This window comes from Mustela nivalis, assembly GCF_964662115.1.
Source record: "Mustela nivalis genome assembly, chromosome: 1".
Lineage (NCBI taxonomy): Eukaryota > Metazoa > Chordata > Mammalia > Carnivora > Mustelidae > Mustela > Mustela nivalis.
In genome coordinates, this window is record NC_139020.1 from 105,252,751 (window position 1) to 105,265,253 (window position 12,503).

General features: G+C 38.2%; 1 protein-coding gene across 6 annotated transcripts in view; it reads right to left on the minus strand.

Annotated features, from left to right (window-relative positions):
* Positions 1-12,503, minus strand: part of EHHADH (enoyl-CoA hydratase and 3-hydroxyacyl CoA dehydrogenase) — a 50,071-nt gene that overhangs the window by 33,506 nt on the left and 4,062 nt on the right. For 3 of the 6 annotated variants that reach the window (XM_082697953.1, XM_082697954.1, XM_082697955.1), the window contains exons 2-4: positions 11,395-11,498; positions 4,422-4,594; positions 459-570 (exon numbers count right to left, since the gene is read on the minus strand). In XM_082697953.1, coding sequence (XP_082554079.1) covers positions 459-570; positions 4,422-4,594; positions 11,395-11,498 — 389 coding nt within the window. The remainder of the gene's footprint in view (positions 1-458; positions 571-4,421; positions 4,595-11,394; positions 11,499-12,503) is intronic. The other 3 variants (XM_082697957.1, XM_082697956.1, XM_082697958.1) reach the window with 1 other exon arrangement.

Here is a 12,503-nt window from a genome sequence, read left to right on the forward strand (position 1 = left end):
TTCACATTCCCTAGTGAAAGAGAAAAATCTTTATTTGTAGCTAAAATCTTAATACCTGTGAAAGGAAAAATTCAGTCTTTTCCACACTGACACACGAAATCCTTCTGTGACAATTCTCGTTTTAATTTTTATTTATATTACAATTTCCAAATTGAGTCTGAATGTAACGTACCTTATATGAATACCAGTGTCTGTGTGTGGACACTTGAACTATATAATTGGTGCTTTGTACACACTTTGATCTAGAAGGCACTTACATGTGGTCTTCATGGTAATGTCTGAGAAGCTTTCAGGGAAGATACTCTTTCCATTTTACAGCTGAGAAAATCGATTGTCAAAGAAGTTGAAGTATCCTCTTAAGAGTACATGAGTAAGGAATGGCCAATCTAGAATTTCTCTACATTCTCATTCAGTTCCTCACATTGCTCTGGACGGTTGTTGGCAGGGTTTGTACTGACCTGAGGTAATTAGGTCAAGTGCAGCAGGAACTCCAATGAGTCTGGGGAGAAGCTGGGTTCCTCTTGCACCAGGAAGGATTCCTAATGTGACTTCTGGGAAGCCAATTCGAGCCTATCAAAGTTTGAAGACATGAAGATCATAAGAATGAGATGACCTGTAAAATCAAGGCAACCATTCCCTTGGATTTCCCACACTCTTGAAAACACTGTTTCATAATATTCAGCAAATATTCTACAGGGAAAATGAGTCCATATTCTACTTAATTAACAACATAAACAAAGCTGTGCTTCATGCTGAAACACATCTCTAACTTCTTACACATTTTTTCTCTGACTCCATTATGAGCTGTTTGGACCAACAAAAATGATATTCTCCAGAAACAGCTTTATGGAGCCCTAAAAGAGTGAGGCAGCCAAGAAATTAAAAAAGACAACCCACAGAATAGGAGAGAATATTTTCTAATCATATATGTAGAATACATAAAGAACTTTTCAACTCAATAATAAAAAGACAATCCAGTATAAAAGGGGCAAAGGCTCTGTACAAACATTTCTCCAAAGAAGAGATACAAATGGGCCAATAAGCACATGAAGAGATATTCAATATCATTAGCCATTGGGAAAATGCAAATCAAAGCCACAAATTCACATCCAATAGGATGACTATAATAAAAAGACAGACAATAACAAGTGTTAGAGAGGAGGCAGAGAATACAAAACCTTCATATATTGTTAGTGGAAATATAAAAGGGTACACTTTGAAAAACAATTTGGCAGTTCCTCAAATGTTGAACATAGAGTCTCCATATGACCCAGCAATTCCACTCCTGGGTATGTACACAAAAGAAATGAAAACATGCCCATCAAAAAAAAAAAAAAAAGTACACAAATTTTCATAGCACCATTATTCAAAAATATCAAGAAAATGGAAACAACCAAATGTCCATCAATAGATGAATGGAAAAAGAAAATGTGGTATATCCATACAAGGGACTATTATTAGGTTGTAGAAAGGAATAAAGTACTGATACAGGCTACAGCATAGGTGAACCTTGAAAACATTATGCTGAGTGATAGAAGCCAGTCATAAAAGACAACAAGCTATATGATTCCATTTATATGAAGTGTCTAGAATGGACAAACCCATACAGACAGAAAGATTAGTGGTTGTCAAGGACTGGGGGAGAGGGTAGATGGTAGGTTACTCCTAAAGAGTATGAATTTTCTTTTTGGGATAATAAAATGTTCTAAAATCAACTGTGGTAATGGTTATACAACTCTGTTAATATGCTAATACACCATTCAATTGTACACTTTAAATGAGTGCATTACATGGTATTTGAATTATATCTCAATAAAGCTATTGCAGAAGAATAATCAGGCAACAGCCTCAGTCCAGATAAGAGAGTGAGCTTGAGTCCTTTATCATATGCCTCTCCTGGCTATTTAAAAGTGGGTAAAGCTTGGGGCATCTGGGTGCCTCTGTTGGGTAAGTGTCTGGCTCTTGATTTCAGTTCAGGTCATGGTCTCTGGGTTGTAAGCCCTGCATTGGGCTCATGTTGGGCATGGAGCCTGCTTCAGATTCCCTCTTTCCCTTTCCATCTGTCTGCACTGCCTGCCCTCCACCATCTCCCCCCCGCCCACCGCCGACTTCCGCACCCCCCACCCTGCACACATGTTCTCCCTCTGTTTAAAAAAAATTTTTTAAAGGCTAGAGCTCTGTTAGTCATCTTCTAGGTTCAGGATGGGAAGAGGAAAATACTTTAATGCAGACTGTCATTTACCCACAATGTAATGCCCACAGCTTCAAAATAAGTATCTGAGCCTCTCTCACACAAGGCTTTCCTAACAGTCAGTCATGATTTTTTCCACCACTATTCATCCCCATCCCCGGCTGACTTATTGCTCATAAGTCAGTGTTAGATCTGCACTCGGTGTGCAGAAGGCACATTAAGAGGGACACAGAAAAAGGAGCACTTAGGATATATGTCTTTATTCATAAGCCTTTATAAAAATTAAAATGCCCTAAGTTGGGCGCCTGAGTGGCTAAGTGGGTTAAAGTCTCTGCCTTCGGCTCAGGTCATGATCCTGGGGTTCTGGGATTGAGCCCTGCATCGGGCTCTTTAGAGCCTGCTTCCTCCTCTCTCTCTGCTGCCTCTCTGCCTACTTGTCATCTTTGTCTGTCAAATAAATAAATAAAATCTTAAAAAAAAATTAAAATGTCCTAAGGAAACAAATAAATTATGGTATAGCTATAAGACAAAATTATGTAGCCATTTAAAATGATAGTTTTAAGGACTATTTACAATAAGAGTAAGAGCAAATTTCTCATCAGAAACCATAGAAGCCAAGAGGCAATGGGATGACGTATTCAAAGCATTTCAGTGTTTTTACTTTCAGGTAAAAACCTACTTTCAGGTAAAAACCTGTCAAGCAACAACTCTATACCTGGCAAAACTAGCTTTTGAAAATGAAAGTAATTTAGGGTGCCTGAGTGGCTCCAATTGGTTAAAGGTCCAGTTAAGTGTCTGACTCTGTTTCGGCTCCGGTCATGGGTCATGAGATGGAGCCTAAGCAGGGCTCTGAGCTCAGAGGGAGTCTGCCTGAAGATTGTCTTCCTCTCCCCCCACCCCCAACTTGTGCACACAAATGAGCACATGCACTCTCTTTCTCTCTAGAATAAATATATATTTTTTAGAAGATAGCAAAGAAAAAAAAAAGGTGTAAGAAAAAAATACTAGGTAGGAAAAAGACCAGAAGAAAACAAAATAGGATGCTAATAGTAGTTATTTCTGTACTGTGGGTTTATGGGTGATTTTAGTTTACATCTTTACAGTTTCCTGTATTTTCTAGTCTGTTAACAATGATCAGTATTATCATTATCATTATAAAATTATGTTACTTATAGCGGCACCTGGGTGGCTCAGTCATTAAGCATCTGCCTTCACCTCAGGTCATGATCCCAGGGTCCTGGGGTTGAGTCCCACATCGGGCTCCCTGCTCAGCAGGAAGCCTGGTTCTCCCTCTCCCACTCCCCCTGCTTGTCTCCTCTCTTGCTGTGTCTCTCTCTGTCAAATAAATAAATTAAATCTTTAAATCTTTAAATAAATAAAATCTTTAAAAAAAAGAGAGAGAAAGAAAACTATGTTATCATAAACTGGTATCACAGACTTCATCTACATATCTAATAGCCCAAATTGTATCTATCTACAGAAACAAATGGATTTACAGTTTTATGCTATTTTCAAATCAGAAATGGTCTTCTTGGGGACTGATAATTATGAGGGACCACAAAACTGAAACCTATGAGATAGGACATAAAATTTTAGGGGCACCTGGGTGGCTCAGTCAATTGGGTGACTACCTTCAGCTCAGGTCATGATCCCAGGTCAGGGTCCTGGGATAGAGCCCCACACTGGGCTCCCTGCTCAGTGAGGGTCCTGCTTCTCCCTCTCTGTCTGCTGCTTCCCCTGCCTGTGCTCTCCTGCTCTGTCTCTGTCAAATAAGAAAAAATAAAATCTTAAAAAAAATTTTTTTTACAGTACACATACTCAGGATGATAGTCAAAATATTTTCTATCTCATACTGCATGAGCATGGCTCAGAGGAACCTGGCCTGAGCCATACTACTGGAGCAGAGTCCTGGGGGCCGAGTAGTGACCCAGGACTTCCCCTTTAGGTGGTGGATCATAGGGAGACCCAAGGGATAGGGTGAGGGGAATCAGTTGGACAGTCATGGGGCTCAGGGTAATAGCTATTCACCCATTGGAATGGACATATTTTCAACAACTACTTCCACTGTGCTGGGGCACAGCAGCAGAAAAACCAGTGCTAAAAATACATGAGTTGTTACCCAGTGAGCTCACCTTTTAAAATGACCACCCCTGAGGCATGCACAGCATTTAGATTTTGCCTTAAAGAAAAATCCCGCACACCAGGCCCCATAAGGAGTTTTAGCTGTTACCTCTGCATGGGCAATCCTATAGTGACAGCCCAGGGCCAGCTCCAGTCCCCCTCCTAAAGCCAGGCCTTGAATAGCTGCCACCACGGGCTTCTCATTTCTCTGTATTTCATCTACTACATGTCCCAGGCCAAGGTCAGGCATTCTTGGTGTACCGAAGCTGTGGATATCAGCCCCTAAGGACACAGACAAGGGAAAAGAAAGCTGAGAAAGATTTGGGCTCTGTTATATAATGATAAGGTAACAGACAACTCTCAAGGAATCTCAGACTCTTAGGGTCCATGAAACATTTTATCTTTTGGGTGGACACACAGTGAAGAAAGAACAGCCTAGGAAACGTAGAACAACATGAGAGAAAATCCCCAAATCTTTATTAGGAATCCTGTAATCTTCTGAAGTCTGTCTTTCTATATGACAGGTAGCTACCCTACCTTTAAATAATTAAGGGGCACCTGGGTGGCAGAGTTGGTTAAGTGTCTGACTTGGTTTTAGCTCAGGTCATGATCCCAGGGTCCTGGGATCGAGCCCCACATCAGGCTCCCTGCTCAGCATGGAGTCCGCTTGAGTCTCTCTCCCTCTGCCTCTCATACTCATGCTCTCTCTCTAAAATAAGTAAGTAAAAATCTTTTTAAAAAATTTTTTTAATAAAAATTAAAAAACTCAGGGGGCACCTGGGTTTAGTCGGTTGAGCACCGACTCTTGGTTTTGGCTGAGGTCATGATCTCAGGGTCATGAGACTGAGCCCCAGGTGAGACTCCACACTCAGCAGGGTCTGCTTGAGATTCATTCCCTCTCACTCTTCCTCCTCCTCTGCCTCTCCCCCTGCTTGAATGTGTACTCTCTCTCTCTCTCAAATAAATCATACATAAAAATCTTAAAAAAAAAAAAAAAAAGTTTAAAAGCCCAGAGAAGGGGAACAGAGATTCTGAGGTTGAGCCAGCCCTTCCTAATCTTTTGCATAGTATTGCTCACCAACCCTATTCACAGCAAGTTAGACCCATTGTTAAGAGTATGAAAGCAGGGGCGCCTGGGTGGCTCAGTGGGTTAAGCCACTGCCTTCGGCTCAGGTCATAATCTCAGGGTCCTGGGATTGAGTCCCGCATCCGGCTCTCTGCTCAGCAGGGAGCCTGCTTCCCTCTCTCTCTCTTTCTGCCTGCCTCTCCATCTACTTGTGATTTCTCTCTGTCAAATAAATAAAATCTTTAAAAAAAAAAAAAAAGAGTATGAAGGCTTTACAACATAAAACTTCAGCGGGAAACACATACATATTTATGAATTACATGTTCATCAACCAGCTTGGAATTATGTTTTCATAATAGATTTTTTTTGTGATCAAGAAAACTACCAACATTTATATGTTTTCCTAATCATAAAAATAACACATGTGGGGCGCCTGGGTGGTTCAGTGGGTTACACATCTGCCTTCGGGTCAGCCCCAGAGTCCTGAGATCCAACTCTGAGTCGTGCTCCCTGCTCAGTGGGAAGCCTACTTCTCCCTCTCCCTCTGCTGCCCCCTCTGCTTATGCTCCCACTCTCTAATAAATAAATAAAATCTTTAAAAAAAAAAACATGTATTACAGGAAATTTTAAAAATATACAAAGTAATAAAGAACATAAAGACCACCTCAAAAATCACCACACAGAGATAATAATATAATATTTTGGAGGAATTCTTAGTTGTTTCCCAGTGCATATATGTAAATGGCTTTGTGACCTTCAGTAAGCTATTTATTTAGCCTTTAATCTCAAAACCTTTCTTAAATGACTTTGAATTAAACAAAAATTTACTGTAATATACATTTAACAATACTGAGAGCATTCTATAACAACAGTTTTCATATTTTCCTTTTTTCACATAACATTATAAATACTGAGCATTTTCCCTATAGCATTATCTATCCTTTAAAAACATTAAGCAAGGGTGCCTGGGTGGCTTAGTCAGTTCAGCATCTGCCTTCCGCTCACGTCATGATCCCAGGGTTGTGGGATCACGCCCATGTCAAGCTCCTTGTTCAGCAGTGAGCCCGCTTCTCCCTTTGCCTGCCACTCCCCCTGATTTTGCACGCTTGCTCTCTCTCTGTCAAAGAAACAAAATTTGGGGGGGGGGGAAGGGCAGCTCTTTCTATCCATGGGTCCTGTCCCTGGGCTTTTATAAAATCACCTTTTTGCATTCAAATAATTAAATAAATAAAAACTATTTATAAATAAATAAATAAATGATATATAATGTCTATTATTGATATATTATATATTATACATAATTTATATATTATATTTGATAATATTTAATATTATATTAATGTATTAATATAGTTATACTATAAATACAATATTTAAGATATATAAATATGAATAATATATAAATATATGACATATAAATAAATAAATATTTATTTATTTATTGGTACAAATTAAAAAGTTAAAGCAATCACTTCATATTCAGCCTATTCATGTTTTTGTTTCTACCTGCTCCTTACCTAGCATTATGGTTTTTTCTTACCCATTCATCATATTCCTATTCTAATCTAGTGTTATTACAATTGTTCTTATATAGATTCCTTTTGCCTTAAGAAAAACAAGATCTATTTCACCCTGTAATTTTATATTTAAACAATAATCATATCCTGATAGCAATTAGCACATACTGGATAAATACTTTACACCTAGTTTAAGTGTCTAACAATCCCCATTTTACAGGTCAGGAAGTTAAGGCTTTGAGATGTTAAGTGGCTAGTTCAAACATATGACCAGTTAATTACTGGTAGAAAAAGGATTTGAACTTGGGCAGTTTAACTACATAGCCCATATTCTTAAATGTTATACTATATACCTCCTTCCACTTGCAGCATAAGGTTAGTATTATTATCCCATTTTACAGAAACCAAGGCACAGATAAGAGTACAGTGATTTCACTGTTTAACTGTGTATTTCTGGCATATAGAAATGTAACTAATTTTTGGATATTGATTATATATCCAGCAAAATTCTCATATTAATTCTAGTAGTTTTCTAATAGATTATTTTTATTTTCTGCAAACACTATCATATCTTCTGAATAATGAAGTTTCATTTTTTCCTTTCCAATCCCTATACCTCTCATTTGTTTTTCTGGCCTTACTGGGCTGGCCAGGGCCTGGAGCACAATGTCAAACAGAAATGGTGATAGCAGTTAGCCACGTCTTGTTCCTTTCTCAGAAGGAGAGCTTTCAGTTTATCATTTTATTTGATGTTTGCTGTAGATTTTCCAAAATGGATTAAGACATTTTCTTTCTATACCTAGTTTACCAGGAACTTTTATTTTTAGTACATGTCAGATGTTATCAAATGTTTTTTCCTGCATTTCTTGAAAAAAAAGAATTACATGTTTTTTTCTTTTCCAATCTTTTAATAGAATGAAATCAATTAATCTTCTAACGTTCAACCAATCTAGTATTTCTGGGGAAAAAGTGATGTCTTCTACTTTTTATACTTTGTTAGATTCAATTTTATAAATATTGCTCAAGATTTTTTATATCTAGGTTTGTGAATGAAACTGGCCTTTCATTTTGCTTTTTTTTTTTCCCATTGCAAATTTCATTCACAAATTTTGCTTTTTCATACAGGCCTTGACAGGTGTTGGTACCAAGGTTATGCTAGTCTCACATAATGAATTGGAAAGTGTATTGGATTGAACTTATGACACTTACTTTATTTGGAAATAGGGTCTTTGCAGATATAACTGAGTAATAATGAGGTCGTACTGGATAAGCATGGATCTGTCTCAGCTCAGGGAAATCTGGACACAGGGGAGAGGGCTGTGGGAGAGAGGCAGGGAGAAGAGTGAGATAGTAATAAGCCAGGGAACACCAAGTGCTGCCAGCAACCACAGAAGCTAGAGGACACCAAGGAAAGATTCTTCCCTAGAGCTTCCGGAGTAAGAATGGCCTTGCAGATATCTTGACTTTGAACTTCTACCCTCCAGAACTATGAGAGAACAGATTTCTGTTGTTTTCAGTCACCTAGTTTAAGTCATTTGTTACCGTAGCCCTAGGAAACTAATATGGAAAGTGTTCCCTCTTTTTATATTCCCTAAAAAAAACATTTGTGTAAAATTAGAATAATATTTTCCTTGACTTTTAGTTAGGGCTTGCCAAGAGTCACCTGCGGCTAGAGTTTATTTTGTGAGATTTTTGATTACTGGCTCAATTTCTTTAATGGCTTTCTATTTCCTCATGAGTCCTATTGGAAAGCCATAATATTTTCATAATATTTGTGTTATCTTTTTTAATGGCTACAGCATCTGTAGTGATAGCCCATTCACCATTTCTCATGTATATAGTGTCTTCTCTTTCTTTTTCTTGATCAGTCTTCTCCAGAGGTTTGTCAATTTTACCAGTCTTTGGAAGAACTAATTTTGACCTAATCTTGAATCACATTTGTTTCTATCTCATTAATTTCTCATTATTCCCTTCCTTCTACTTCACTGGGTCTGTTTCATCGCTTGTTTTGTTAGTTTCTTGATACAGATGCTTAGCTCATTATATTTCAGTCTGTTTTTTTTTTCTGATAAATACCTTTTCGCTTATAAATCTCCTGTTAACTTTGCTTTAGCTGTATCCTTCAAGTTACATATGTCTCATTTTCTCTATCATTTAGTTCAAAATATTTTCTAAATTCTATTATAATTCCTGCTTTGGCTCAGAGATTATTAAGAAATGAATTTAATTTCTAAATGTATGGGTATTTCTAGTTATAGTTTTGTTATTGATTTCTAGTTTAATGACATTGTTGTCAGTGAATGTATTCTAAGTGAAATTTATTGAGAAAAATTTAATGAAAGTCTAGTAACTCCAAATGCTTTTCTAGGAGAATAATTTTTTCTGTCATTGAGCTCTAACTACATTCTCTCTTTTCTACCTCCTTTCTTACAAAGAAATAATAAAGTTCTACATAATTGGGATCCCTCTCTCCATGCCACAAAGCCACTATCTTCGGCTCCTGACCTCAACTTTTCAAACAACAAAGTAAGCCATTTAATAACTGGTTAACGTTCGGCACAGTATTTGAATCTCTCTCAGGCTCATCTTTCTCTTCCATGAATGGAGATTTACTGAGGATTAAAATATAATATATATAAAAATACTGTTTTCATTATTAATAAATAAATAACCTATACAAATGGCACACAGTAAGCAAGGTAACTGGTAACTACTATAATGATTAACATTTCTACATTTCTTTATTGTTATGATTCCAATACTTATTTCTTCTCAGGTTTCAATGAACATAAATTAAATTCCCTTGGCTGCAGTAAGTCCTATCCACGTGACTTTTTTCAAAGGGCATAAACATATTCAGTGGGGAAAAGAAGAAAAGTTGTCACAAATACCACTGAATCCCTATTTCAGATTCTTTTGCCATATGTTTTCAATATTTTTGCCTCTTCATGGAATAACCTAGTAAAGACTGTCATGATCCCTGAGATGGCTGACCTTCAAAAGAAAAATGAACTCCATTTCAAGTCACTGTGTGATATAAAAAATAACATTAACTGAACATCTTCTGATGTAGGAAGGCACTACACTTCCAGATATACCTCTTATAACATCACAAAAACCTGTTAAGATAGATATTACTATCCGCTTTCTTTTTTTAAGATTCTATTTATTTGAAGCCAAACAATGGAAAGAGCCTAGATGTCCATCAGCAGATGAATGGATAAAGATGTAGTACACACACACATACACACACACATACACACACACACAGGAATACTATGCAGCCATCAAAAAAACTGAACTCTTGCCATATGCAATGATGTGATTGGAACTAGAGGGTATTATGCTAAGCAAAATAAGTCAATCAGAGAAAGACAATTATCATATGACCTCCCTGATATGAAAAATTTGAGAAACAAGACAGAGGATCATAGGGGAAGGGAGGGAAAAATGAAGCAAGATGAAACCAGAGAGGGAGACAAACCATTAGAGACTCTTTTTTTTTTTTTAAAGATTTTATTTATTTATTTGACAGACAGAGATCACAAGTAGGCAGAGAGGTAGGCAGAGAGGTAGGCAGAGAGAGAGGGAGAGGGAAGCAGGCTCCCTGCTGAGCTGAGAGCCCGATGTGGGACTCGATCCCAGGACCCTGAGATCATAACCCGAGCCAAAGGCAGTGGCTTAACCCACTTAGCCACCCAGGCGCCCCTAGAGACTCTTAATCTCAGGAAACAAACTGAGGGTTGCTGGAGTGGAGCAGATTCGAGGGGATGGGGTAGCTGGGTGATGGACATTGGGGAGGGTATGTGCTATGGTGAGCACTGTGAGTTGTATTAGACTGATGAATCACAGACCTGTGCCCCTGAAATAAATAATACATTATATGTTAATTTTTTAAAAAGATTCTATTTATTTGAGAGACAGAGAACAAAATGAGAGAGAGAGAGAGTACACAAGCTTGTGGTGGGGGGCAGCGGGGAGGGCAGAGGGAGAGGGACTAATAGACTTCCCCCTGAGCAAGGAGCCTACTATGGGGCTCAATCCCAGGACCCTGGGATCATGAGCTGAGCCAAAGGCAGATGCTTAACCAACTGAGCCACCCAGGTGGCCCTACTATCTACCTTCTAAATAGAGAAATTGAGGTTCAGGAGATAACAGGGATTTGCCCAAGCTCCCATAGGGTGGACCTATATGCAGAGCAGGTATGTACCAACATACCTGCTAGTGGCTAGTGTTAGTATATATTAGCAGGTATAACACCCAGCAAGCCTGGCACTATATGTCTTCTAAAGGCTCAATCCAATATAAAAGAGAGTAAGATCAAAATTTCCTCTGGGTCTCCTTGTGACTATGTCTCTACAATGTTTGTCATTCCCACTCAAGTCTCCCATATCCTTTACCCGCCCTATGGCATTACCCACAGAGACGGCTCATGCACTATCAGTATCAGTTTGTGGCTGGTTTCTGGAGACAGCAGGAGAGGGTTAGAGACTGGTTACCTGCAGAGAATTTGCCATCTGCTCCACAAATCACAATGGCTTTTACCGTATGGTCTGTTAGAGCTTTCTGCAGTCCCGCTTTTATTCCATGGAGTACAGATGTACTAAAAGAAAAAAAATACATGAGGCATTATAATTTAATTTCTACCATCTCAGTGTTTTTTTCCTTTTCTAACAATGAAAAATGAAACATACACACAATGGATAAAAACCTTAGTTACTTACTATTCAGCTTTCACTAATTTAATCAACTGATAATATGTATATCAGGGCACCTGGGTGGCTCAGTTGGTTGAGTCTGCCTTCAGCTTAGGTCATGATCCCAAGATCTGGGATCGAGCCCTGCATTGGGCTTCCTGCTCAGTGGGGAGCCTGCTTCTCCCTCTCCCTCTGTCCCTCTGCCCCACTCATGTTCTCTCTCTCTCGCCCACTCTCTCTGTCTCATATAAATAAAAATCTTAAAGAAATAATATATATTTCAACTGTGAATTAAGTACGAAGCTAAATAAATGAATAAACTTTTTTAAAAATGCGTTTTCCTGAACTTTGTTGTAACTTTGACCACTTAGAAGCAGCACTTATCAATTTTAAAATATTATTGTACACACTCTATGTACAGGAAAAGGAGTTAACAACATTCTAGGAAACAACAAAATATTACACCATATGCTGTAATAAAAGTACAAAGAAAGTGATGTGGACATTTACAAAGAGAAGAACTTACAATTTGTCATCCTAGCAAAATATAAGAAAACTGAAATAGTCTAAAAGAAACAACCTAAGGAAAAAAAAAAAAAAGAAAGAAACAACCTAAGAGATGTGTCAGGGGCTTCAAGTCACCCCAAATATCCAGCCCTTTCCACTTTCTTTCAAGTATGACGCATCTAGTTTTTAGCTGGATACATGACTGCCCAAAGACTACATTTTCTGGCCTGTTATGCAGTAAAGCGAGTGTAAGGCATTAAATCCTGGACAATAAGATGATACTTTAAGAGTCCTTAAAGGATTGGGAATGCTTTTCTCTTTTCCTTTTCTGGCACGAATGGGGATGTGATGGCTAGATCATGAGCAGCCATCATGGACCAAGAGGTGGAAGTATTGAGGATGGC